The 25,047-nt window shown below is 33.9% G+C and overlaps 1 protein-coding gene across 8 annotated transcripts in view; it reads right to left on the reverse strand.

The window, feature by feature from the left end:
* LRRFIP2 (LRR binding FLII interacting protein 2) overlaps positions 1–25,047 on the reverse strand; it is a 50,618-nt gene that overhangs the window by 2,719 nt on the left and 22,852 nt on the right. For 2 of the 8 annotated variants that reach the window (XM_090142240.1, XM_031608396.2), the window contains exons 4-14: positions 15,330–15,374; positions 14,519–14,623; positions 13,979–14,050; positions 9,327–9,497; positions 8,727–8,819; positions 6,939–7,031; positions 3,230–3,331; positions 2,849–2,981; positions 1,890–1,939; positions 873–993; positions 213–292 (exon numbers count right to left, since the gene is read on the reverse strand). In XM_090142240.1, coding sequence (XP_089998366.1) covers positions 213–292; positions 873–993; positions 1,890–1,939; positions 2,849–2,981; positions 3,230–3,331; positions 6,939–7,031; positions 8,727–8,819; positions 9,327–9,497; positions 13,979–14,050; positions 14,519–14,623; positions 15,330–15,374 — 1,065 coding nt within the window. Of the gene's footprint in view, positions 1–212; positions 293–872; positions 994–1,889; positions 1,940–2,848; positions 2,982–3,229; positions 3,332–6,938; positions 7,032–8,726; positions 8,820–9,326; positions 9,498–13,978; positions 14,051–14,518; positions 14,624–15,329; positions 15,375–17,769; positions 17,878–20,958; positions 21,016–21,113; positions 21,162–22,433; positions 22,479–22,557; positions 22,606–23,068; positions 23,144–24,311; positions 24,378–25,047 lie in introns of all 8 variants that reach the window. The other 6 variants (XM_090142242.1, XM_090142241.1, XM_031608392.2 and 3 more) reach the window with 6 other exon arrangements.

Consider the following 25,047-nt stretch of genomic DNA (forward strand, 5'->3'; position numbering starts at 1 on the left):
TAACTCTATTTTCTTTTATGTTTAGACTATGCACAGCTATTTACTTGCAGCAAATAGGAAGAAAGTACAAATGTAACACTGTTCTGTGCAATCTAAAGAAAAAGTAGTAAATCAAATTATAGGTTTTCATAAGTTTTCTTGAGAAAAAGTATTGTAAAAGTTTGCAGAAAAAGCGTAATGATATAAATAAATTTGAAGAAAGATGCACTTACATTTTGTTCCAAGGTGGTTATGTCTTGTTCAGCTTTTGAAAGTCTAAACTTGTATTCACTAATTTGTCTGTTGGCATCTCCTAGACAAAAATTGACATGAATACATTTCTCAGGGTCGTTCTCTGTAGTATCAGTACTTCTTTTAAATCAGATTCACTAAAAAGCCCATTTTATGTATACTGAGGTATATGACAATCTGTTAAACAAGTAAAATATTCAGCTGAAGAAATAACTTGCTTGGAACGGAAAGTTCCAAGTGTAATGCTGCTAAGAAGCACTGCTGAATTTTGAGCTATATTTTAGTAATTTCTCATATTTTGCTTTAGGGAATGGTTAAATCTTTTAGATAAGTTTCTGTGTCAAATAAAATAATCAAAACATCTTAATAAAAGCAATTCAGCTGAAATTCTAAAAGCTAAAAAACACATTTGTTCAAGTATCAGCGCCCATTCTAGGCAAAACTGTTAACTGAGAACCAACTAACCACAATACATATTTAAGTTATTATACAGTGAGAAATTTCCTGCAAGGATTCATAGCAAGGAAAAAAATACTTAATAACATCTGTTTACAATACTACCACTGTATAATAATGCAGGAAAAGGTAGTCAGCTTCATCTCCCCAGTAAGAATACTTTTGAACAGTAACCATATACTTACTCTGCATTTCAATTAGTTGCAAATCAGAACCATTCTCTAAGCCTACTATATCTGGATTCATGCCATCACTTTTAGAGTATTTCTGCCTCTCTTCTTCCAATTGCATCTTCAGTTTTCTAACCTGAAACACAAAGTTTCACTTTGTGAAAAACACAGAAATTCAGTAGTAGTACATCTAAACATTCAGTGAGGCCAAGTAGTACTAAGATGCCACTTGCTGAGACAATTCTGCAAGTGGGAATAGCTGAGCCATGCAGGAGAGGTAGGAAGGACGTCCATTCCCAGACATCTGCCTATGAAACCATTTCCCCACTGTTGCTAGGTGAGGACACTCAGCATGCCACCTTTGCAATGGGAGTTGCAAAATCCGCATTCCTGACATAAACCAAATCCTTTAATTGATTTTTACACTTATATGGCTGTAGTTATACATATTTTTATGCATATAAGATGTAGGTACATTCTTAGCAAAAATAGATGTTGGCAACATCATTTTATATTTTTTATATTGATGATATATTCAACTACAGAGAAACTAGTATTCTTAATGAATACTCACTGGACATATGTTTTCTTGAGCTTTCTCCTCAATATTGAAACTACATTAAAACACAGCTACCTTGGTACTAGTAACTTTCTGTTTAAGTAACTGAAGTGATTAAAGAAATAGTACACTATTACCACTCAGCAGTTTGGCAGAAAGATGCTAGAGCTTCCAAGAGCTATATTTTACTGAATTCAGTATTCCTGGATAATACCAAAAGGAAATCTATGTGTACTGAACAACCTTTTTTTTTTTTTTTTTTTCCTTTCTGTAGTGCCAGAAACAGAGTGAGAGGAGCTGATAATTCCTGGCACTCAGACAGTTTACAAGTCAAACATTCAGTCTTATTTCGTTTGAGCACTCAGGTATTGGTGACTAATCGAAAGGTGCCTGCATTTGTTTACTGCTACTTTTTGTGTATCCTGTAAAGGATACACAAAAGTTACGTTTCTGAAAATAACAGGTTGTTTTACCTGGGACAGTAATTCTTCCTTTTCTCCAGCTAATTTGCGTAGCCGAACATCTAAAACAAGAGAGTTCTGTTAGAAAACATGAATCTTTAAGTAAGGAACTATTTCTTGTAATTTTTGTTTTCTAAGTAAAACATTCTTCAAACAAAGCTAATAGCATTGGGAGAACAAAACCATGATATCTCCCTAGCAATAACATAATGCTTTTCAGTTAATAGCAGTAAAATGAAAAAATACTTAACTGTTTAGTATATTAGTATAACAGCTCTGGAACAAAGAGCTCTGATTTTAGTAATTCTTCAAAGTAAAATAACAACCAAGTAGTCAAGTGAAGACCAGTTTTAAATAATAAAACATAGTTTTATAATTTTGTTTCAATATATAGAGGCAGCCAACATGTTCTTTTCCTAGTTGCATACTCTTCTTGCCTTATTCTTAAAGATTGCTACCTCTTCAGGTACAGCACTAGGCTTGTGGAAAGCATGCATTTATAGGAAGTTATATAGTTTCTGTTCTCAAATACAGAAAAGTATTTGGAAAAGGTCCCAGAGGAGTATTTCAAAATCTCAAATCAGTTAGGAGATCAGTAATAGTTACAAAATACCCTGTCAGATAATGAAATGTAATGATTATAGTAGTTTACAAGGAAAATATAAGCATAAAGGTGTGTATTTCACAATACAAATATGTATCAAGCCCAGTCCTCATCTAAACAATGCTAATTATTATACATCATGTGCAAATATAATGCAAGTGTACAGAGAAATTTATCTGCATGTTAACTAACAGTTTCACAGGGTATTGACTACACACAGATTAACTAAAAACTAAAATAAAGGTCTAGGAAAAAGAAAAAAAGCATATGTTATCTTTATCTCCATTTGATTGTTTTTAAAACTCATGGATTATGAACAGAAAGCAAGCAGACATCATAAACTCTACTTATTTTTGGCTATTTTTACCTAGCGGTCCTTCTCCTGCAGATTCCAAGACCTGAGCAGCTTCCTGTGATACAACTGTTATTGCACCAACTGCTGATTCATGGTTTATATCACCATTTGGTGTGCCATCTGGGATTATCACTAGTCCATGTTTCTGAAAGTATGAAAAAGAAATTGGTACTCATAGGAGACCACTGCTAAAATGCAACGGTACAGAGAATTTTTTGAAAAGCCTTCTTGAAGGGATTGAAACAGTTACAATGAAATGCTCCATCCGACCTACCAAGGTCATGTATTGAGACTGTACAAGAATAGGAACCATTCTTCCTCCTTTTCATTGACCTTGATTTCATGCCCCATTGCTGGGTTTCTGATACTGTAAAGCAGCTACTACCAACATACCTCTCCTCTCTTCATTGTTTCCTTCAGGTCAGCCAACTCCTCTCTGAGCTCATCTCGCTCATTCTTAATGCAGTCAAAGTAATCTTTCTGTCTTTCTAGGGCCTGGGTTCAGGCAGATAGCAAGAAAAAGAATGGCATAGAGAAAGAGATGACAGATAGCAGAAAGATTTTCTAAAAATAAATACAAAAAGCTTAATAAAAGAAATTAAAAGGGGTATTTTATGTATGTAAAATGTATCTATATCTAACATCTAACAACTACATTTTGCAAGTCAAACATGTAGCCTCATTGCCGTATTTCTCATGACAAATTTTGTCCCAGAGGGGTCTTAGTTAACTTCTATTATAGAATTTTTTTAAATATTCTGGTTTTGATAGATTTTGATAATCTAAACAAAGCACCAGAAGAGCAAGTCATTCTTCTTAACATAGCCAGATATAAAATTTGCTGGAACTCAATTGTCAAAAGATCTTAAAGCATAACACTCATTGAGATAATTTCTCTAACTTCTAGTAGAAATCTTACCTCATTGAACCACTGCACATATTAAATCTGTCATTCACTTAGAAGTCTAGGCTATTTGTACTGAGCACTTTTTACTATAAGCAAAGTAATCACTTTCACAGAAAAACAGAAACAAGCACTAGCAGTACTGTTCCAGCACGAGAAAGGATCACAGCTAAAAGCACAACATATGGACATAGATGGGTTTGCCTACCTAACTAAACAGCAGCTCTGTTACTTGGCAGTTAATCAGACATTTTCCCTTGACTGGGCAGGATCCCAGTATTCCATTCAAGCTCAATATCACATGCATTACAAATAATCCTGACTACAGAGCAACTGCAAAAACATGCACAAGTTTTCCTAAGAAAGTTATTTAGCTACACTTTGCATCATGCTTTTAGGAAGGAATGATAACAAGAAAGAAATGAAGGTGAATACCACTGTATTGCTTGTAATTGCTCCACGTGATTGCAGTATGCTGAACTTTAATAATCAGTACGAAACAATTAAAATGTAGAATTTATAAGATGTCCTTTCATTTCCAGACCCATACCATATCTTTGTAACAACATCAGTGTGAAGATCCTTAATCAGTACAGTGTTTTGTGTTCCACTTAAAGATGACTGCCATTTTTGAAGCATACAGGGGTGGCATGGGGGTGAGTGTTCTATGTTCACTCATATGGAAGGGTGATCACAGAGGCCTAAAGTCACACTGTAGATGCGGAACCTGTGTCCTTGGCAGTGCCCTGTGATGCTGCTGGCCTTATTAGAACACCCTTTTTATCTTCTTCCAAAACATAAAAGTGCTGGGAAGCAGGAAATTGTTATAACCATGTACCTCTATCTATGGAGAGATTGATGATAATGATGATAACTTCTCAAAACTGAAAAATCTTAGTAAAACTGCTGGTTTTTGTATGCTTGAGGGTTATGATACGACATGGATTTTACACTAGATCTTGTACTATTGCAATTCTTCTCTTGGGAAAATTAAATTAGTAATAACAACAACAAATTCAGAACAATTGAACACTACAAGCATGTTTTAACATACCAACGTGATTAAAGAGCATATTTGTTTAGGGTGCTACTTATTAAATATTGCAAAAACTTTCATGAAATCTATCCCAAACTCAGACACACCACTGCTGATTTCAAATTGGTCACACACATACTAGATTAAAACAGCTGTACCTTTCAGTAATAACCTAATCTAAAAGTTTTGTTCAATATTCTCAAATTGACCATATTATAACAAGGCACAACTACAAATTTTGATTGCTTTGTAGAAACAGGATTATATAAGGAGACATGGGTAAAACAAGTCATGCTATCTTTGTTCCGCTTGCCTTTCTTCCTGCCTCTGAGGTGCCAGTCTTGCAAACATTTTATAGGTTATAATCCTAAGTGAAACTACTTTCTTTGCAAAGTTTCAGAAATTCAGAAGCTGGAATAGAGTAAAATTAGCAAGATGACTCAGTACTGAGGAGAAAGAAAAAAACTGAGAGCTAAGAAAAATACCTGAACATTTTAGGTAACATGAGAAAAAGACAGTGGCACTATTACATTTCAAGAAGTAGGAGATTAAGTTTGAGATGAGAACAAACTGCGAGGAAAATTTTTTTAGCTTTTGACTTTGTGACTATCTGCAGTAACTAAAGGAAAAAATAATTGTCAAGGTAATTTTAGTTCTTTGAACATTAGATTTATAATAGCTTCTGCATTAACTGTGGTGAGGTATTTGAAGGAAAAAAACAAATTGACACAGTCTGGTACACAGAAGTGATGAAGAGTAAATATGGAAGAAATATGACCAGTTAATACAGAATTAAAATAAGATTTCTGGAGGATCTCCAGGAAAAAAAAAAACGACTATGGAAGTTGAAATACTATTTTTCTGATGGAGGAGAATGTTGCAGTATGGTTCGAAGGAATGAAACGATAAAAATGACATGAAGGAAGAGGGTTTTTTTTTTTTTTTTTTTTTAATATATCTGGGTGCTGCAAGCTAAAGATAACATTTCATTTTTCACACTGACTTGAGCTTCAGCAAATACATTAATATTCAAAGAAATGTGAATAAGTCAAAATCCTGGTGTAAAATTAGTTTGATAGAAACAACCCTGAAGTTACTAAAAGACACTTCCCTTCTGAAAACTACCCACAGTTAACTCCCTCTTACTGCTAGGCAATTTACTTGTAGAGCCGAACAGCCACAAGTTCAGGCCATGTAATTATTTTTTAGGGTCAGCCTGGCTCTGAAGCAGCTTTTCCATTGTGACTGCCCAGAAGCAAAGCTGACAAGCCCTTCCTAAACTATATCAGCTGTGTAACAAATACATGACTCTGCTCTTGTTGTACCACCTTTCCTGCTACACAGGAACCCCAGAAATACTCCTCAAAAGAGCTGATACAGGCAATGCTTCAACTTCAGCTCTCAGTTCCAAGAGTTGGTACCAATCAGCCTGGTTCAGTACTGTATCCAAAGTAAAGACCTAGAAGAATCAAGAGCACAATACAGAAATGTGCACGTGTGGCTGAAGAATTCAACTCAAGTCTGCATGCATATTTTAGCAGTAGGTATGCTAACTACAAACTTAACAAGTATTCACTGAGACTTCTCTGCATTTGAACCCTGCAGCTCCCTGGGTTTTCCCACTATTCCAAATAGTGGAAAGCAAACCAATTAAAAATCCACTGATTCTTAGGCAACCTGCTAAGACAGTAATAAAGGTAGCAGCCAAATCACTTGCAAAGTTTGACCCCCGTTCAGGTTTTGAAAAATTGAATTTACCTTCATAAACACTAAAAGCGTTAAAACTTCTTTCAATTCTGTGTAAAACTCTATCAGTGCCATGTATCTGTGGATCAGTGTAAAGGAACAATTTTTATATCTGTCAAGGATAAGGAAACAGTTACTTTTACAAGTTTTGACTACAGGTTAAAAATGTTCTGAAAAAAAAATTGTGCATAATAGTCAATTCCATATTTTTTATATATTAATATTATTCACCATTATGCAAGTAAAGAAAGTGGAGCTAATTCTCTCTCTCAAACAAGATGACTGCAAAGCATTTTAAATATTTAAATTGGGAGTGGCCTTCATTTCTTTGGAGTACACAGCATTCCTTGGGAGGAGGAGGGGAATTAGTCTACTTAAATTAAAAGAACAATTTTGCCCCCGTATTTGTTTCCTACCCCTATTTTTTTATCTTTCCAATTAATTGTCTCCTGGAGATCAAACACCTCTTTGGTTATGGAATCTATATGCTGCTGCATGCGTTGATTCTCCTGTAGTAAATAGTATAAGGGAAGAATAAAAGAGGAAAGACCATTAAGAAATGAGGAAAAAGAAACAACAAAAATTCACATTTGAAGGTAAAGGAAATAAAGCAGTAAAAGCCAACCAAAGAGTAAATGAGCATGAGGTTAAAGAAAAAATAGCGTGACTAAACATAGCATTATAGTTTTCATGTGAATTCATGCAAAAGAAGCGTATTTTATTCCATTTCATGTCAAGGGCAGAATTTTGTACAGCTAGCTAGTTCTTCAAGAAGAGTTCCCACTGCAGTTTGGAGACAGCCTTCTTCAGACAAACAATTATTATGTGGTAGTTTCCAGACACCTTTAAGTACTGTTAGGAAGTGAATGTTCTACCCCACCTGCTAGCTTCCCCCAACCCCTCCCCAGATATACAATCTGTTATCTAGAAACAACCTTGTTTATGGAGTAAGACCTGAGAGAAAACATAATGAAATAAATACATTTGGAAGGTTACTGCCACAGAGCAAACTTTGATTATGTAAGATAGTAATACTGCAAGAAACTTCAATAGATTTTTAGCCTGCACTTGTATTCAATAGATTTGTCTACCACTGGTGGCAAAATAAATACTTCATTAAATAAAATTAAAGCGGGCTTTCATCACACAAATTTAAAATTTAAATTGGTGTTTGCAAGATGCTGACCATTAACAACAACAAAAAAATCTAGAAGTAACTGCTGAGTATTACATATATAATACATTCTTCCTGTAATCTGCCTTCAAAGCATTGCAACATTAGTCAGAAACAGTAAGAAGTATCACAGTACATGGACAAGTTGCAATATCCAATACTGCTCAGCAAAGAAATTTAGAAATATAGTAGATGCACAGGACATGACACTAGGAAAAGATAAACTACTGCAGAAGATTCATTATCAGTTGATACTGAAAATTTAGACGACAAGGACAGTATGATGATATCTATGGAATTATAGCTATTCTAGGAACTAATTATGCTAAACTGCCAAAAATCACTTGCTTTAGTGCTTTTTACACACTTCTCTTGACAAGTGGTTTTACTAGGGTTTAACAAATAGAAAACACTCTTGAAAGCATAAAGAAAAATGTTTGAATCAAGCATCCAGGAAGTGAAGTATGCTTGCTGACTACTTTCAGATATTTTAATCAATGTATTTTGAATATAGCATTACACTACAAAAGAAAAAAAAACAGCAACACGGTTATGACCCAGTAACACTGACAAATGTTGCTGTATTTATACTTGACTGGAAAGCAAGCAAGCATTCAGTCCTGAAAACTTCAGTGGCTGATGGTCACTAAAATCAGAAAGAGCAGAAATGCAAATTTTGGGAAAAAGCAAAGAAAAATAATTCATACTACCCATGAGATTTTGGTCATACAAGCGTTATCTCTGTTCTCAGAAGAAAGTAAAGGTACAAGGCACATTCATGTGAGAATCATGGTTACCAAACAAAGGATTTTCTAATATGTAACACACATGAAAATCTTTCAGGGACATTCTTAACTTTAGAAGCTAACAGACTGATTAACTTAAATTCTATTCTCTAAAACAAGATAAATTCTTTAATAAGAATGGGAGTTAATATTTTAGCTAATTTTGTGTGTGATGACTGTTCAAATCTTACACTGATTTTATTTGTACAAGTTCTATCATGCATAATTACCACACATCAACATACCTCTATCAATTCATCTCTTTGTCGAAGGCCCTCCTTAAGTTCATCCAGCTTGTGCTGTAGAACACTGCACGTGTGTTTCTGTCTTTCCAATTCCTGTATTGAATTCATGATTTTTATTTATTTGTGGTTGGACATGCATTTTAAATACGTTTAAGTTAAACAAGTTACTAGTCTATCTTAACATGACAATATCTGAGAAACCCCTGTAATAACTTAAGAAATTCTAACTACAGAAAGACTTAAAACCACAGATTAAATTTTAGGTAAGTTCCCCAGATATTTATTGTACAGAAAATTCATTTAATAAGATATGGAATGGAGACAAAAGACTCCATAAAGGTTTATGCATAGTAACAATGATACCTAGTCTATCTATGTATTGCATGGAAAAAAAACTGCCACAGATTTTCTGTTTCCAAGAAAGTTTGACCAAACTCATCCTATTCAGTTCAAGTGAATATTTTGCTTAATATTTGGATAGATTCTTCTGTTAATCCAGAGGTCTTTGACTGCTTCTTACTGAGAAGTTGAAGCTTCCTATGAACTATCTTTGTAGAGTGGGGGGAGGGGAAAGATAAAAAAGCCCTCAAAAATCAGTACCTTTGACTTCTCTTCATTTTCCCTGTGGTACTCCGCTATTTGCTCTTCTTTCTCCTCAATGACATCCTTTAGAGTATCCACTTGGTACACCAAGTTGTTTTTCTCATTGTCTAGTTGAGCATTGGAAACCATAGCTTTCTTGTACTTCTCTTCAACTTCAGCTAGTGAATCCTATGGATAGTAGAAAGGGGTACATTTCTTTTTTATTAATAGCTTTAATAATAAAAACTGTTACACAGACAAACTCTGCAACTATTCTTGTTTCTGATCTATTATTTCTGTGACAACTCTATGGAAATAAAGCTCAATTTCCATTATTCTTATGTTATAGACAGCAATACAGAAAATTATCATAACACAAGTAACAAAATTACAGAGTAGTATTATTCCACGTGACATTTTCTGCTTCGCAACCTTCATAACTTATAGGAACAAAGCATTATCACCATAGTATTTACTTCATATTCAGTGCATGCAAAGGAAAACATGTCAGAACACAGCAGCAAATCTGAAAGAACTCAGACAAATGACTGCAAATGTCTACAGAAAAATCTCTCAGAGTAGCTTTAACTTTATTCTCATTATATAAGAAGGGCTTTATAATCTAGATTCAAAGTTTAAAGGTAGACAAATCTTTCTAGTAATTATGATCATTTCGGCTTAAACTGTTTTATCTTCCTACTTTTAAGGAGTAGAATAGAGAAAATTTTCTAAGAAATACAAAATCATGCATAGATATCATAACATCTATGTGTAATAATTTATCCGTGTTACAACAAAACTTCATTTTTAGGAAGCTGTCCTTAAAGCACATATTTTCTCTTTTATTATTCTGTCACGATTGTATAAATTTATGCCTATCAATTCAATACACTGAATTCTGGAATTTCATGCTGAGAAATCTAGTATTTCAAGAACCCCATAAGAAATAATTCCAGAGATGTCCAGATAGACTACAGATCAGAATAGATTACACAACATAGGAAGTATTGAGAAAGGTATTGTTATCATCCAGGAGACAGAAAATAACAAATAGCAAATAAGATTCAGGATGAGATATAAGCAGATAATGAAGAAATAAAGACCACTTTTAAATTCATTTAAGATAATTCAAGTTTTAGATTTAAAAATGTGATTATGCAATCATGAAAAATTCTGTAGTTACTGGTAAAGCAAAACATCAAGAGACAGTAAAGCTTTCCAAGACATTCAAAGAAGAATTCCATTTGGAGGGAAAAGGAAAATAATACAAGTCATAAAAGGCAAATGATATAGTCCTTCTATATTTAACAGATTTAACAAAAGCAATAACAAAAAAAAAAAAAACACCAGAGAAAAATGCCTATTATTGTTCAATTCAGTGAGTGCCTTGAGTGGAATCATACAGTAATGTATATTGGCAGAGGTCCCTGAATGCCATCTGGTCTAACCTCCCAGTTAAAGCTGGGCCAAGATCATGCTGATTAGAGCTCTCTCTGGTTTATTTTGGAGTTATCTCCAGGGATGTAGAGTGCACAACTAGGCTGGGTAACTTGTTCCAGTGTTTGACCATCTTCCTTGTGAAAAGGCTTTCTTGAAATCAAATTGGAATTTCTCTTGTTACAATACAATTTTTGTCTGTTGCATCTTGCCCTACCGCTGTTTGCCTCTGTATGAAATCTGCTGTTTTCTCTACATCTCCTTTCAGGCAGCTGAAAACATCAATGAGATGATCCCACGCCCCATCTCAACAAGTCCACAGTCCTCTTATTTTATGCCATGTGCTCCAGAACTAGCCATCAACAAGAACTAAGAAAAGAGCAAACAACGATTGCAAAACAGATGCTTAACTGCCTTAAAAAAAAAAAAAGAAAAAGAAAAAAGAGAGGGACTTGCTTGGAGCTTAGAAGATCAAATTAAATTGCAATTAATCAGCAAGTTAATGCAGAAAAATCTAGAAAAATCTGCATTTATGGAAGAGAAATACATTGATATTGAGAACGAAGAGTGGCAATTGTTTCCGAGAAAGGAAATAAGCTATGCTTATAAGACCCCGACCAATCAAAAAAGTTGTATCTTACTAAGACATCTCTGGAATAGTTCCTTTTGTTTTTTTTTAAAAGAGAAGATTAACAGAATCACTAAGCTTGGAAAGGACTGCTGAGAGTATTTGGTCCAATCATTAACACATCACCTCGCCACCATGTCGTCCCTAGGTGCTACACCTGCCCTTTTGTGGTGGTAGGCTCTGCAAGGATGACTTCAGAATATAGCAACTGATGTTATGGATTACGTATGGATACTTGCAGCAAAATCTACCTATACACTAGATTGTTAACTCTGTCTAAAAAGTGATCAAAACACCTGAGAAGCTTTTGAGATTAAACCAACTGCATGACAGAATACTTCTTTCTCTTTTAGCACTGAAAAATATTCATATGTATACAATTTTCATGCTGTTTTCTCCTCTAGCTTAAGTAACTACAGCTCCATTTTGTGCAATTACTGATTTCATGATTTATTTTCGTAAAGCATCACGTTCCCTATGGTGCAAGAATTACATGCATTTTCAGTAATATCCCAGTTTTGCAAGAAGTAATAAGGATTTGGAAGAGTTTCTGAAAGACCTGGATGAGGCAGTAGGATGCCTGAGGATGAAGCAGTGGAAATGGGCTGGAATGAAAATAGATAAAACTCTGTACATAACCTGTAACTAAGAAGAAATACCACCAATAATTCTATCAGCAAAGCCAAAGGGCTGTGCAAATAAGCCTCTGGAGCTAGAACCAAAAGACTAAACAAAGCAGACATCAAGACAGAGCTCCATAAAATGCATTAGAAAAAAATGCTGAGGAAAGGAAAATGATTCCTTTTCTAATTGCTGCAAGAGAACACAGAAAGACTTAGCAAAACAGAGGCAAACATTAAGAGATGTGAAGTACTGACTAAATCAGAAGTACTCAATACTGTTGACTGTGCTGACACCCAGATTTGTAGCCAAGTGGAAAAAGAAAACCTTTTTGTAGCAAGAGGGATAAGCAACTACAGAGATTTTGGGTTAGTGGGCCTACAGATCACTGTTACACAGCCACTGGAAAAACACGAGAAGTAGAAGCAGGTACCATTATAGCTCTTCTTAAATGAAAGAAAACACCAGCAGTTGAGAAGGCATTACATTCCTAACTAGAAAGAAGGCTTCCTGAAAGAATTTCTCTAAATTAACTTAAGAATATCTGTTATATTATTAATAATATTTTTAAAAAATTGAATACATTTTGTACTATCTTTGAAGTCGATCACAGGTCAAAGATCTTACTGCCTACTGTACACCTGTGCTCTTTGGCAACTCTAACAGATAATAAATAATAGTGCTCAGTAATGACAGAACAGCTGCCTTGACGTGCTGGTAAACATGCCAAAGTGTAAGAGGAAGACCTATTCTGAAAATATAATGCAATCTCAAAGTTAGTACAAGCATAGTTAAGTCTAACAATCTAGCAATTTCTTCAAGTCTGTTGAGGAAAACTTTGAAAATGCAGAAGAAGTTCAACACTATTAAAAAAATCAGCTTTACACTAACTGACATTCTTTGAAATCTTTTTAATAGTCATATAGCAAATATAGTTAAAATAGAGACTTAGAATGCTCATCATATCAAAAGAGGTTATTATCATCTAAAGAATATATTTGCTAACTTGAACAGCTCTAATTACATATTTTTTCTTTACTAGAATGTCTATCACAGTGTTTAATCAAGAAAATAAAAGAAAGCTGTTAAATGTCAACATTATATGCTCTAGCAGCAAGAAGCAGACAGTGAATTCTTCCTCTGTATGGATGTAAAACAAGTACGTTAAGAGCTCTTTGCCACTCATGACTAGATAACAGGAAAGAGAACAAATCCTGGAAAAGATATTGTAAGTTGCCTGATTTGTCATATTTAGTTTCCCTTCAGAAGAGAGACCAAGCATACTTTAGATTAACTGCAAACCGTTAATTGTGGGAAAATTCACCAAAGATAAGCATATTAATTTAAGCAAGCCAAAATGCAGATAAATCTCATTAACCCAATACTGAAAATATCAATCCATGGTTTAAGAAGAATATAACTGGAACTGCAAGCCAATACAATCAAATAATTATCTTTCGTAATTGCAGTCTACAAATGATCCAAACAAAATAATCTGCTCCTGCAAGCAACATGCCTGCCTACGTGTATATATTTCAAAAGTATTACTTCAGTTTTACTTTATAAAATTTCCTGGGATTTGGAAGAATAATTAAGTTATTCATCATAACCGTATCTTACTTCTTTCTTCCTCATCTGACATATAGCAATTACTTTGAATATCTATTTATTTGCAACAAAGCACTGAAAAAGTACGTTAAACCTCTTAAAACCCATCACAAAACATTCACTAGAACGTGGAAGTTAGAATAATGTTAACGTAAACCAAATAATGATTTGAAATGTACAATGAGATAGCAGATCTTAATATTTTATCTAAATGACAAACTCAATCTGACGCTCTCTATGCATTAAAAGTTAGGTACATGCTTTAAAGAAATTTAAGAACTTGTTAGTAAAGCTTTATACAGTTAGTGGAACCAGTAATATCTCCATTACCCCAAAAGATCCATACAGAACGCATGCATGGGAGAAGCCCTAATACCTTTAGTTCTTTAAGTCCCTGCATGTATCTCCCCTCTACATCGTGTATCTGGTCCTTAAGATCATAGATATCCTGCAGGACATAGGAATGAACCATTGCTTAAGTAGTATGGGGAAATACATTTGTAGTTGAAAGATCATCAAAATGTTTATATGCATTTTTGTCAAATGCCAAAGCCTGCAGTAATTTACACAAATTGTACTTAGTTCACAACAACCAGATGGAAATTCAGATTTTGTTTGCATCACTGAATCCAAGCTATGAGAACTAAAAAAGATCTCAAACAGGATGTTTATGTCAAATTTGAAATAATTACAAATTCTTCTACTAAAATAAACTATCAGCAACATAAATACTGATCAATACAATTATCAACACAAAAATATTATATATATATATATATATAAAAATTTTCCCCTGATTGAAAATTAAACCCTCAGAGCATTTTCTTACTATTATGAAACCAGAAGCAAAAAGCATTCCTCCCAACCACAAATACAATTTTAAGCTAGATCCAAATTCTCTGACAATGCAGTTTACCCGTAATTCACTGAGGGAGGCATCAGGATCCAACAAACTGCTTGTATCTCCACTTCCTCTCCTAGATGAGTTGCCACTCAGAGGAATTGAATTGCGAGACGATGGCTTAAAGAGGGGAAAACATTGCATCAGGTATGATATAGTGGTATACTTGACTATACTTGACTCTTTATAAATTACTTCATAACCGTAAAGCACTTTTCTCTCATCTTTACTTTTTCTTAGGATTATTTTCCACCAAATGTTTTCCAGCACTTATGTTACTTCTTGATGAAATGTTGGTTTCTGTTTACAGTCATCTGATTGATGAGAAGCTTAAAGAATAGTATGTAGCAGAACAGAAAGAAATAGAAAACATATCACTTATTGTAACATTTCAAGTTTATTTCCAATTTTCTGTTCAGAAGATATCCATAAGGAGGCTGTTAGCACCAAAAAACACTTCTAAAATTTTTCTGTCACACATGATTCAGAACTCGCTAATGGAATCCAACATCTGTGTTTTTCAAGTCTTAGTCTCTTAAAATACAACCTTTCCTGGTGAATGTTTTACCCAGAAAATGAATTCTACAAGAAACTGATACTTCTTAAAAGGATATTAAAGAATAATATTATTTCTTTTGGAAATAAGATGCAATGCACTATTTTTGGTAGAAGAAATATGTCTAAAATTATTTCTTTGCAAGTTCTTAACATTACTAAAATACACTCCACAAAGAAAGCACATATTTCTACTTTTGGAGAAATTTTCATGTTTTTAAACTGCTGGATGAATACCAACAATCAAAAATTTTAATTTAAAGATTCTTACCCTTGAAAAAATTTCTGAATGTGATTTTTCACTCTTTTCTTCCAGCTGAAAAAGAGAAGGGAAACTGGTCACAATACACCTTTTGCTACAAAGGACTACTAAAGAGCACTATTCTGTTCAAAGATACTGAAAAATATTCACGAACAAAAAGTGAAAGAGAAATATCAGAAGTTAACACAGTTCAAAATGCATGAAAAAAAAAAAAATACAGCCTCAAAATGTAGTTTTACCTTAACTGCAAAATAAATGAATGCTTGTAAAGAAAAAGCCAGAAACCTTTTACAAAGTTTTCCAAAGAGTCATTGCTTAGAATAAAGTACTGAACAAAACAAGTTCCATTACTTCAAGTTTGAGCACAATAGTGACTACAACACTCGGTGGCATAACAAACAGATTCATGCAAGTGCACTTCAGACAATCAGTGACACCAGTGTGAATGGTCTAGTTATTAGAAAACACATTTGCTACCTTTAACTCTTCAGTAAAACCACAAGTTACATAAGGACAAGAACACTTCAAGTGAAAGCTCTGAATTATGAAATAATTTTAATTCATATTTTTTTGGACTGGAGTCTGAGCAAATGAACATCTCCCCCACTTCACCTCCATCCCAACTTTTTATTTCAGAACCTTTGGGAATCCAAACTTGCACTGTAGACTTCCATAGTTTCAACATTTACACAAAACAAAGAAGTGAAATTAAATGAAAACTGTAACACACTGATGAGTACTTTTTAATAGCATGACCTCTTCAAAAGCTCATTTATTCAAAACCGCCCACTTTGCTCTCAGCCCAGTGACAACAGATTTGGAAGTTTGCTATCATCACACTAAAAACAAATGTTCCTGTATGAGATCTTTTTCTGTCTGCTATGGCTTCTACAGGTTTGACAATGCATTTCCATGGCAGATTCTATCATCTCCAATGAAATACTGAAATCCAAATTTGTAATGTTTGCCACCCCCATGATGGTAAAAATGATATGAAAAATCCAAATGATCTGAAGTATCATTTGGAAAGACAAAGTATTATTACAGTCTACATGTACATTAAGAATAAGTAGTTTTACATACTTCAAATTAACTTACGTAGCAACAACGATAAAAACTGAGAAAATAACAATTGTTTGTCTCAGCTTCCACGCTTTCTCTCAGCAGAGCAAGCTTGAGTAAAAGAGCTTTACCGTAAGTTAAGAAAAAGCTAAGATTTAAAACAGATACGACTGCTCTCTGTGATACTTTGACCACATACGGAGACAAATAGAACACTACAATACAAGTTATGCAGCTCTATATGACTATTATATTGCCAAAACGTGGAATGACAGAAACAGCAGTTGTAAGGGTACTCTCTAGTAGTCACGTAGTCCAGCCTTCCAACCAAAGCAGAGTTGCTGCAAACAGAAATCCAGGTTAGCTTTTATTTATAGGCTCTGCGTGGTTAACTTTCACCAGCTCCTGAGGTTGGAGATTCTCCAACCTTGCTGTAACCTGAGTGTAACACTAATCTCATGGAGCTTCTCCCAGGCTCTAGCCTTGAGAAGCAGCACGAGGGTGCAAAATGTACAGTTAAGAAGTGTTTGGCTTTTACCTACTTAAGCAGTGGCAGGCTGCTAGTAATCAGGTAGCCTCCCATCCACCCAGCTAGATAAGCCCAGTTCTCCCAGCTTTTCCCCCTAGGGCATATGCTAGCCCTGATATTCAAAGACAAGAACAGAAAATTATGAACAGAAAACTCCCTATTCTTTCCACTATTAAACATAAAAACTTTAAGTGACACAGTTTGCTAGAGTTAACAACAGCAATAAAAAACAAAGGCAGCTAGCTTTTGAAGCTCAGATCAAGGGAACAGATAGGAAAACTGTCATCCCAATCTTCCTGTGACAAGCTCTGTTAACCTAGGACTCAGTGCAAGGGCATAGATGGCTCCAATAAAGGATTCTTAGAAACTCTTGCAATGGATTAATGAACACTAGAATGTGCTAACAAGAGCATACTTAAGTCTATTTTTGTCATTAAAACAAGTATTAGTACTCCAAAACTCCACAAAGCAAAACTAGGAATTGCTAACTTCATAAAATAAACTTCCACAAGAAAAAAAAATGATTTTTTACATTAAAGAGATGCTTAGGCTTATCACCTATCAAAATAATGTGAAGTGTTAAGATGTTACATGCTTCAAGCAACAGGCAAAATCTCCTTAAAATAAAGCAGCATGCAACATGAAACAGTTTTAAGAAAATTCCTGGACTTGAGACATTTTCATATAAAACACAGCATTTAGTTTGAAACAAGCCCCAATCCTTCAACAAGCAGACTTATTTGACAAAAGAGCTCAGAGTTCTTTTGTAGTATTTACTCCTCTGTAGAACAAAAATAAAATTCACGGTTAGTCAGTCTGCTGTATTTGGCACAATATAATAACAAGCATTACACTCACACTATTCAAACCTTGGACATCATCTGCATCAGAAACAACGCTTCCCCTGCGGTTGGAGCGACTGAAATAGTCAGCAGCAGTTTCACTTTTATCAGAAAAATCAGAGGACTTAAAAAAAAAAAAAAATGAGGTTGAAAGAAAACTGAAGATTATATCACAGAAGGAACAAGTTTTTTTTTTTTTTAAATACAGCAACAACTTACATTTTCATTATTGCAATTTATTCCTGTATTTGAAGTGTAAGAACTGCAAAATATTCTTTTCTGAATTTTTGAGACATTAAGTGTGTCTATAGGAATAATACATGTGCCACACCATTATCAATACTTTAGCCATGCATAATTTTTAATTGCTCTTCAAATTTACTATTCTGATCATTGTCTATCTAGGTGCTTATCTAAAAGCAAGGCCAATAGATATTTATTACTGACTCACTTTCTATAATTGGAGTAATATAAGAAGTACAGTCAAATATAGAAAAATGGTTTGGAATCAGTAGTGCCAAACTACATAAATTCTTAAAAAAATAAAAAGAATAAAATTGCAAATGATAAAAACAGATGATACAGTCTGAAGTCAAGAAAGAGAAAAATACTTTTCTCTACAAATGTTGTTTCCTCTTTGGATCGCAATCTTATCAATCTAATCTGGGCCTTCACTCTCTCAATTTTTAGAATCTTTAAAATGGAATGTAAGTTTCCTCCCTGAAGCCACCCTCAGGTGGCCAAAAAGTGAGGGGAAAAAGTGCTCACATTACTCACAGAAAAGGCAAGATATACCTAAACACATTACGATCACTACAACTGCCATAGGAACTCAAGTGAAATATTTTTTAAAAAGCACATTATATGTTAAATGTGTTAATGTGAACAATGCATTTAGTTTTAAAAGTACTTATATGAAAGACAAATCTTTAAATAATTTGAAAATATATGGCCTCCATTCAATTTTCACCATTAAAAAATAACTCAGAACATCTTTGTAGCTGAAATAAATACTTGATATAGCTTCATCTCATTCTGATTGAAGATAGTGAAATGCCTTGTACACAAATAAAATAGTCAGCTGATGAATACTTACAGCCACCTTACAATAACTAAGGAACCAGAAAGGATTCCAAACACCACTACACCACCACATTACCACCCTTCCCTTGCATGGCAAGATTAGAGAGGATGCAGTCCTCCCCATTTCATCATCTGTACATCACAAGGATTGAAAATATACCCTTACATCTAAGTTATTATAATTTTTATATTTCTATATTTTATTATAGATAAAAATAATGTTTGAATGTTTGTCCAAGAAATTTGTATAGCACAAATGAAAGATCTGTTCTGCAAGAAAATACAAAGAAACTATGCTTATAATTAAAGCATAATAAAAAGCAATAAAGCTTTAAAATAAGATAAAATGAATGACTTACACAAGCTTAAAAAACAACTATTCAGGCATGATTCTTATCAACAGTAATAAAGATTTTTTTTTTTTTAAAAACAGAAACAGTTAAGCCAGAAGGCTGAGGCACTAAGTACTGCTTATATTAATAAACAAACAAAAAGAACATTAAAAAACCCTACAGCACTGAACAATTATTATGTGACTAACGTATTTATTCTCTTAATACAAAGCCAAATAGAAGGCACAATAATGGATCAAAATGCACTTAGACTGAGTAAAACTCAATAGTATGCATCTTCATAGTGGCCAATGGGAAGGAAGAAAATTGCTCAGGTGCTCCTCAAAAATTACCCTGGTTTTTCTCTCCAGTAAAGATTTATTTCATTACTGTTAAGTTCATAAAATGTATCTTCAAAAGCCTCATCAGAAAATGTAAGAGAAACCCTTTCCCAGTGTGCTAGTTGTATCTCTGAATCCTCTCTCAGAAGGCAGTCAGCACACCTGCATCTTTTCCCTAATGGGTTTTTCAGATGCAGAGCACTATGGATTTGTATGTTTTTCAGTGTTGTTTTATACTCTGATTTCATGTTCTCTTCTATTCTCCCTTTTGATTTCCCAAGGCTACTGAGCTGATTTCCAATGCAACACCCCAGTGAAACCAAGTATTAACAACAGAAAGAATATATTAAGTGATGATTAAGCTATGAACAAGATTTTTCCTTCATCTATCTACTTAATATCCTTTTCAGAATTATTTCATTCAATTTTTTCAACTTTGAAATCTATTAAATCTTCACTAGTATACATTGGCATTAATGATATCACAAACATACTGAAAACTGACACAAACTCCTAAATATATGTTTTACACACACACACACACACATATATATACATATATATATATATATATATATATGACATTAAACTCAATCTTGAGAAACAGGAGACAATTAGTACACTCAACATCCAAAAGACTTCAGAGATGGATGACAATAACTCCTAACTTTTGGAACCCTTTACAGAAATGGCAAAAGTCCCTTTTTCCTATATTCCTTAAAATTTAGTCTGCAGTCTATTGCAGCTAAAAAAACCAATGAATTCCTGACAATTTTTTTTCTTTTAATTTTTCCTCTCTAACACTGATAAGAGCATGTGAAAAATGAAAACATGACTCACACAAAATGCTGGCATTCTTTTCTTGGGTAGCGTGACAGATGAGCAGATGCACCAGTAAAACCGAGTGGTTCTGGGGCAGAAACATGGTGTAGCTACTAAAAATCACTTTGCAGCTCAAAAAGTCATCTTTGGAGCAGCAATTTCAGCACAAGACACAAGAACAAATTTATCTAATTTTTAAGTATCAGCCACCAGAAAAGTGAGCCGATTACTTCTCACTGCATGATATAATGTTGCATGATATAATGAAGTTTGACATCAGTCCTCTTCCCCCAAAGAAGGACTTTTTCCATGTGCTGGCTCCAGCTGTGACATAAGGTGGTAATTCCATAAAGTACTGTGCTTCAGCACTTAGTTCTTCCCAGTTCTGTACATCTGTACAATATTTGAGAGATGCTTAAAACAGGAAATTCCTTACGGCTTCTTTATGTTACTGTCTCACTGCCAGAAGTTCACACCTTGGTAAAATTTACATCTCTGATAAACAGCAATATTTTAATAAAAAAGTGAAAATCTAATTAATCAGTAAAATAACTCACAGTGAAAATACTCATAGCTGTTGTGTGTTAGTATCAAAACATTCAGCAAAACATGCAAAGGAACGCTCACCACAGGACTACTTCGAATTGAGCTTGCTCTTGAAGAATACCAACTGTATTCAGATGGCTAAAGAGAAGTGTTGAAAATTTTCTTAATTTTCATTGATTTATGTCTCCAGAAAACCAAGATTTTGAAGGAAGCAACTGAAAACCTGTAACACTTACAGTGCAAGAACTACATGAGCTACATAATCCATCACCACTCAAAGATGCCTGAGAAACAGAGGGAATGAAATGCCATTTATATTCTGACTCAGAAATTACTGTCACACACTCACACACTGAAATGCACTGATAAATTAAATCTCATTCTTATTATCTTACCCAGATAGGTATTTTCCAGTTACTATTTATATTTTTTGAAAGAATGAAGAACAGTTTTTAAGAATAGCATTTCCTCCAACTAATATGGATATCTACTTCCTAATATAACCTAAATTTCAGTGAAAAATAGCTATATAAAAGTCAGCTTTTTTCAGAAAAATAAATATTTTAAGTGAAATTTGTTTTCAGTAGTTGCAAACCACCCTGGAAACTGAAGTCGTATCGTACACTTATCCACCTTGAAAGCCCATGCAGATTTTCCTGAAGAATTTTTTCGGAGTGCAAGGCTGAAATCTATTTATGTATGGAATAATAACAGAAGCTCTGGCACCAAGTTAAATAAAAATTTAGAGTCTCATGTTGCTGTCCCCTGCCTCTGAAGCTATCTCCAATAGAAATTAAGAATTCTATGTAATAGGAGTTACCACAGTCTCATTCTCTCACTGGATCTTCTAGTGTTATAAACAAAAACACACACAAAATCAAGAAGTGCTGCAATTAAAGCGCATAAGTACATACAAATATTACATTTAAAAAATTTGACTGTTTTCTTATGTAGTTTCAGAACTCCTCCAGGTGGCAGCTAAGTTAGATTTGAATTACTGAAGCAGTAAAAGGCATTAAGTTTCAAGCATACATGGTACCTTTTAAATAAAAGTTTTATAGAGCTACTTCACCACTCTTATTCTAGCTGCTTTGTACTTTGTAAAGATGTCCACTTGCACTTTTGCACACTTACAAGTTTTCATTCTGGCATCTCATTTGAAAGTACATGATTTATTTATTTATTGTTATTTACCACAAATTTCTGTATCGTCCAGACAATGATTCTCTCATTCAATTGCTAGACTTTTTTTAAATATTACACATGCAGTTGTTGTCTAGCATGCTTGGATTAACTTATTCTAAGGCCAGTATTCATGAACATTACTGCTGTATTCATAAACTTTATGTCTGTCTGTAAGAAGATCATCACATAGCAATTGGTACAGTAATTTAAAGGGGGAACCTAGTATTTAAGGTGAACTAATGTCTCCCCAAAACGAGATGCATGAATTATCTATATTTAAGAGCACAAAAAGAATGCACATGTAATACTGTCAAGCCACACGGCCATACAATACAAACTTAAGGCATCCGTGCAAAATGGGGCTTACGAACCAAACTGATACTTCTTATCAAACCAGTGTTTACAGAAGGAGACACCTATAAAGAAAAGCGTAATTTTAATTTTCAAGGGCCATTAAAACATCCAGAGAAAAAATGTCTTTCATGTAGTACTAACCCTGTAACTCCTAGTTGTTGCCACAGGATCACTGTATAGAGAAGATGACTGTAATGTGAAGAACAGAGAAAAGAATGGAGAAAGAAACATTTTCTGTATACAGCATATGTTTTTATCTGTTGCTTTATATTCATCAAAAGTTCAAAAGATGGAAGTAATCTATTATAGTTGTAAAATATATAAGAACTTTTAAGTATGGATAAACATTCCAGGAAAATCCATTATCTTTGAAAACGAAACATAAAATTTTCATTAGAATAGTCTAGAATTTTTATCAAAAGAAAGTAGCAACAAATTAAGTAGCATCTAAAAGACATCCATTTCCTTTAGACATTTACTTAAACACGACCACGAACATACCTGCAATTACTGTGAGAAGCAATCTACCTCATCAGGCTGTTAATTTATCACTTATAGCAATGTACAATGAAGTAGCATATGGGGGCTAGATTTTTAACATGCTTTATGTACTTCATATATTAAGCAACAAATATAGGAAGGAAAGACAGACCCGAGTATGGTAGGAAGGAATCGGTTTGCTATATCTAAGGCTGCTATAGTTTCTTTGATCGTGGTAAAGTCCACTCTGTGAAAGGGAAAGAAAAAGAAAAGAAACACTAATATTGTGTAATTGCATTTAAAGATCTTGGGAATAATAAAAAAAAAAGATCTATTTTGATATAGCCCAACTATTCCCAAGTTCAGAAATTGGGATTTTTTTGCCATATATTAACATATGCCATACTCTTCATGCCTTGCCCAAAGTAGTTGTGTTACGCTCCCTTATAACAAAACCCTAAGAAGTTTGACTAAACCCTGACAAGTACAACATGAAATATATGAAAAACATGAGACAGAACTCACTAATAATTACTACAATTGTTTATTTGATCTTTCTTTTTCTATGAGATACCAACTTATATCAGAATTTGGAGGGAGAGAAGAATCTAATAGGGGATGGATGTTTGCATCATCACCATTAGTCCATAGCCTAACGCTGTGCTTTACACCAAGCACAAATTCTGAGGTCTAACGGCTAAAATTCTGGCTTATTGTTGCTTTTATACATTTCACAGACAAATAACACATATATGCATATACATATGGGAGAAGAAATTATATAAGAGAGAAAAAATAGAGAGGCAAGTACATGGCATAATACTTTTAGCATTGTCTCAACCCACACGTCCACTGCTCCAATCACTGCTAAGTCATCAGCTGTCAACATCCTCTGAAAAACTGCCTCCAAAATACTGGCAGTATATCCATGCCACACACTGGATTTTCTAGAAGAGTGTTTAGAAGAGCACATTAACCCACGTCTTTCTCAAGAACTCACATGAATAACGTCAAGGTTTATGGTAAATACAACCTTAGCTAGTTCAAAACTAGAACTCTAACAAGTAGAGTGGTTAAAACTCTAACAAATAGTGGTCAAAGCACAAGTAATAAAACACGTATTTCTGTTCTGACTGAATAAACTCTAATTCACAGAAGTGCCACTTCTAAACCATTTGAAAAGGCTTCTCACTGAATAGTATTTTTTATTCAGATGAGCTCCATCCACATAACCCTACTGATGTGTGACAGCTTAAAACACTCAACTTGTCAGAATTTGGTCAATAACACAAGTTCCTTTTACAAAAAAATAAAATAAATGCATCTATCAGCAAACTAATCCATTTATTCATGTACTGTATTAGTATCTAACAGTCTAGACAGTGTATTTATAATAAATATCATAGAAAACTAACCAATAAATCTTTACGGGAATAAGTAGTTTTCTTCTTTGTACTATAAGATTCACTGTAAGCATGACTCTAAGAATAAAATTTAGAAAAATTAATACCACTACAAACAGCAGCTTCATTCTTAAAACACAAAACGTCAATTCAAGATATTACATGATTAGAAAAATATGCCATACATCTAACGCTGTGTAAAAAAATGGTAAGTGAAATTAGAACCATCCTTATCTTTGGTTAGAAGGGCTTTGCTTGAACCAGTATTTACCTTTCACAAGAAATGTAAAAGCAATAATCAACTTCAAAGTGTTTATTACAGATTATTTTAAACACTGTTTTGATTATGCTGCCTACTTGCAGATAATTCAGACAAGCAAATTCAGCTTTTTAAGCTGGTAACATGCTTCTGTGAGTGGAATTGGTGCTTCATTCTGCTTAAGGACATGCACACAAATCTTACTTGCTACAATACATATCAGAACTACAATCACTTTGTAATGGTAAGAAGGCATACAAACCACATGCTTTTGAAAAAAAACAGTATATAACATTAAGTTTAATTTCCTATATGAAATATAGAATATAAATGCGTACATACAGATAAAGGTTGTTGTTTTTTTTTTAAATTATGTCCTCTATAAGTTGCACTTAATTACACTTACAGTTTAGCAATGACTAAAGTACCTACTGCAAAATAGCTGTTATGTTGTCTATACGTTACTTCATTAGACTTCTTCCCCACAGA

The sequence above is a fragment of the Phasianus colchicus genome, chromosome 6 (genome assembly GCF_987193195.1).
Source record: "Phasianus colchicus chromosome 6, bPhaCol1.hap1.1, whole genome shotgun sequence".
Classification (NCBI taxonomy): Eukaryota; Metazoa; Chordata; class Aves; order Galliformes; family Phasianidae; genus Phasianus; species Phasianus colchicus.